We start from the raw sequence: 5,000 nt of genomic DNA on the forward strand, positions 1-5,000 counted from the left end.
CACGTTAACGCCGATAACGGCCCACCACTAATATATATATATATATATATATATAATCTCTTATATATTGCAAAAATATCAATATAACTACTAAAATGACTTTAAATTATATATATATATGTAATTTTAATAATATATACAATAAACAATATGATTTAAATATATAATTTTAAATAATATTCTAAAATAAAATTATTTATCATATTAATATTGATTATATATAAATAATTATATATACACATACATACATACACATCACAATATGAAATTATTGGGTAACACTTTACAATAAGGTTCATTAGTTAAACATTAGTTCATGTATTAACTAACATGAACTAACCATGAGCAATACATTTGTTTCTGTATTTACTAATCTTCATAAACGTTAGTTAACGGAAATACATTTGTTCATTGTTCGTTCACACTGCATTAACTAATGTTAACAAAATTTTAATAATGTATTAGTAAATGTTGAAATTAACATTAACAAAGATTAATAAATGCTGTATAAGTGCAGTTCATTATTAGTTCATGTTTACTAATGTGGTTAACTAATGTTAACTAAAGAACCTTATTGTAAAGTATTACCAATTATTGTATAAATATATATTTATAATTTAATACATTTCAATCATTATATATTATAATAAATAATATTATTTAAATATATAATTTATATATAAATAATTTATAATAATTTATAATTAATAAAAATGTAATTAAATAATACAAATTTTGTATTTTGTAATTTGTATTATTTAATTACATTTTTATTTATTTATATATATATATATATATATATATATATATATATATATATACACACACACACACACACACACACACACACACACACACACACACAGCTGTCCTCAGCTGTATTTAAGCCTCAACATCTAAAATTCATGAGGAGAAATAAAACATCAACACAAATGATTTAATAGTTGACATCTTGGAAGAATGTAATGTTAAACTAGAATGTAAAATGTCAAATCTAAACGCAGTTTGATCCTATTGGAAGAGACACTATGCCTGTTGTAGTATCTTGTGTTTATTGCTCCAGCGAGAGGCCGAAGGATCCAGCGCGTATGATCCAGATGTGTGTGTTTATGTGAGCGGGTCACTCGGTTCACCCACCTGTTGCCCTCCAGCGTCAATCGACCGAAAACCACCATTGCCTTGTCACGACAAGTCTGTCTCTCGCTCACCTTTTGCTTCCTCCGCAGTCAAAACATCAGAGCCGCGCTCATGTGTGCAAACTGCAGCCATCGAGATCGCATCTACACGCTTACAGTTTCACTAAACTGAGGTACAAACTCATAGCACACTTTATGATTTCAAGATGACCCTGAGAATGAAACGTTTTTTGCTGCTGTCATTTTAAGACGACTTTATATATGTGAAATGAGCTGTAGTGTTTTGCTGTCTAGTCTGCTTTTGAACTGTTTCATCCTTCAGTAACAGCATAAATGTGCCACTCAAGCTGTCCAGATCAAAATGAAATGTTAAAAATATGCTTGAGGGCTGTCAGATGTTATTGTGCATATGGTAGTGAATGTATGAAACTATAAGAGCCTGTACAGTGATTGAGATTCAACACATGGGCTCTAATGAAGAGTCACAACAGGAACAACAGACCACCTAGTAACCATGATTCAGTCAAAATACTGTCTGGGTCTCAACAACAACCACACACACATACACACACACACACACACACACACACACACACACACACACACACACACACACACACACACACACACACACACACACACACACACACACACACACACACACACACACACACACACACACCACACACACCACACACACACACACACACACACACACAGTGTTCATAGCCCTATTTTAAAGAATCTAATCTCACCTATAATATATATATATATATATATATATATATATATATATATATATATATATATATATTTCTTAAATGTTACTATTAATTTTATTTACAGTATGTGTGTTAACAGTGTTGTGCGAGTTACTTCCAAAATGTAATACATTATATATTACTAGTTACTGTCTTTTAAAAGTAATAAATTACATTATATTACTGTCTCTAAATTGTAATGCGTTACACTACTTTTAAGTTACTTTTGAGTTACTTTTATCAAAATATCCACAGATTATAAAATGCCAAAATATTACTTTATAGCTGCTCATTATACATCAAGTTTAGGATAGCTAGCATGAAAATTATAAAAACATATATCTATTAATGTTACGTATAGTTTAGGTTAAACACGAATAAGCACAAACCACATTAATACATTCACATTCAATTAAATGCACTTAATTTTGACTTGTTTTTTTCAGAAATTTTTTTTTACTTGTCTAAAAAATCCTTGATTTAATTTTTAGATATTTGGGCTGAAAACAAGACAAAAAAATCTAAGTAAGAAAAGCATTTTTTGCAGTGTTAAGACTATCCATGATCTCCAGTAACAACACCAGTGAGACTCACATCAGATATGCATTCGCTGGAAAACACACTCAAGCTCCAGAACGTCTGCTGAGATTCATTTGACAGATTCGCCCTCGCATTATCTCTGAAAATCCTCAAATCTCACCCACAATCACAGTCTGGCTTCCTCTACAACACACAACAGACTGAAGGCCTGCGCTGGATAAGGAGATCGCAACTACACGCTTTCAACCAGACGACTCAGATACCATCAGTAAAAGAAAGAGACAGATAAAGAGGCTTATTGTTTATGACTTGTGAAATATCAGTACTCTCTTGGTCAATGGAAGGAGTGGACATGAACGAACTGTTAGAGAAAGCCACATTTTGCCGACAAAAAGTCTAAAAAATCTGTATTGTACAGTACCTTATCTTCCAGTCGGATGAGCCGGGCTCCCACCGTATAATATTCCTTATCCACACCTTTCTCTAAAAACACAAGATGAAGAAGACATAAAAGTCTTAAGTTGATGTTAATGGTGTTTTATTGATACACCCCACTTATGTAAAAAATTGCACTGCCAGAGAAATGCACTTTATATGTGACCCTGGACCACAAAACCAGTCTTAAGTCGCTGGGGTATGTTTGTAGCAATAGCCAAAAATACATGGTATGGGTCAAAATTATTGATTTTTCTTTTATGTCAAAAATCATTAGGAAATTAAGTAAAGATCGTGTTACATTAAGATTTTTTGTAAAATTCCTACTGTAAACCTATCAAAATGTAATTTTTGATTAGTAATATGCATTGTTAAGAACTTAATTTGGACAACTTTAAAGGTGATTTTCTCAGTATTTTGATTTTTTTGCATCCTAGATTCCAGATTTTCAAATAGTTGTATCTCAGCCAAATATTGTCCTATCCTAACAAACTACACATCAATAGAAAGCTTATTTATTGAGCTTTCATATGATGTATATATCTCAGTTTTGTAAAATTTTACCTTATGACTGGTTTTGTGGTCCAGGGTCACATATATACATATATATATATATATATATATATATATATATATGTACAGGTCAAAAGATACATTTTTCTTTTAAGCCAAAAATCATTAGGATAATAATTCAAGATCACATTCCATGGAGATATTTTGTACATTTCCTACGTTTTTTTATTTCCTACCTAATTTTTTATAAGTAATATGCATTGCTAAGAACTTAATTTGGACAAATTTAAAGGCTCAGTATTTTGATTTCTTTGCACCAAAGAAATAGTTGCATCTCAGCCAAATATTGGCATATCCTAACAAATATACATCAGTGAAAAGCTTATTTATTCAGCTTTCAGATGATGTATAAGTCTCAATTTAAAAAAAATACCCTTATGACTGGTTTTGTGATCCAGGGTCACATTTGAGACAAAACATCAATATATAACTCAAATATTTTGCAGTCTTTTCCCATCACAATTGGCTTTTTTAGCCTATTTTCTATTTTCCATCCTTATACATAAGCAGGCAGTTTTTGCTACTGTATCTTTAAGACTACAGTTGAGGTCAAACGTTTCCACACACCTTGCAGAATCTGCAAAATGTTAATTATTTTACCAAAATAAGAGGGATCAAACTAAATGCGTGCTTCACATAAAAGACGTTTGCATATAGTCCACAAGAGAAAATAATAGTTGAATTTATAAAAATGACCGTGTTCAAAAGTTTACATCTCCTTGATTCTTAATGTTGTTACCTGAATGATCCACAGCTGTGTGTTTTTTTGTTTAGTGATAGTTGTTCATGAGTTTCTTGTTTGTTCTGAGCAGTTAAACTGCCTGCTGTTCGTCAGAAAAAAATCCTTCAGGTCCAACAAATTCTTTGATTTTTCAGCATTTTTGTGTGTTTGAACTCTTTCCAATAATGACTATATCATTTTGAGATCCATATTTTCACACTGAGGACAACTGAGGGACTCATATGCAACTATTACAGAAGGTTTAAACACTCACTGATGCTCCATTAAGAGCCGGGGGTGATTACTTTTGAACAGAATGTGTACATTTTTCTTATTTTGCCTAAATATCATAGTTTTTTCATTTAGTACTGCCCTTCAGAAGCTACAGAAGATACTTACATGTTCCCCAGACAGTGTTGCCAGGTTCGCAGTTTTCCCACACAAATGGGCTATTTTGAACACACAGTCGTGGGAAATATTAAAGAGCTGCCTAAAGTTTGTCTATAGACAAATCAAAATCAAAATAGATCCTTTTACTAATGTGTATTATACTTGGAATAAATACCCAGCAACCTAAGAATGGAAAGATAAATGATAAATGCTGATATAGTATAATATGGAAATAATATTGTCATAATATTTCTGGCCATATTGCTCAGACCTAATTTTAAAAATTGTCATGAAAAACACTGAAAATGAAAATGAGGAAAAGAAAAAAATTAGAATAAAATACCGATTCAATAATTAAACATGCACATATATAGACTAAACAAGTCTGCTCAAAATGAAAAACATAAATAAAATAAAATTAAAATGTTTATTTTAAAGTATATT

General features: G+C 31.0%; 1 protein-coding gene across 1 annotated transcript in view; it reads right to left on the minus strand.

Annotated features, from left to right (window-relative positions):
• LOC141301047 (potassium voltage-gated channel subfamily KQT member 1-like) overlaps nt 1-5,000 on the minus strand; it is a 22,093-nt gene that overhangs the window by 9,899 nt on the left and 7,194 nt on the right. The window contains exon 7 of the mRNA XM_073831296.1: nt 2,859-2,920. Coding sequence (XP_073687397.1) covers nt 2,859-2,920 — 62 coding nt within the window. The remainder of the gene's footprint in view (nt 1-2,858; nt 2,921-5,000) is intronic.

The sequence above is a fragment of the Garra rufa genome, chromosome 25, assembly GCF_049309525.1.
Source record: "Garra rufa chromosome 25, GarRuf1.0, whole genome shotgun sequence".
In the NCBI taxonomy this organism is placed as follows: Eukaryota; Metazoa; Chordata; class Actinopteri; order Cypriniformes; family Cyprinidae; genus Garra; species Garra rufa.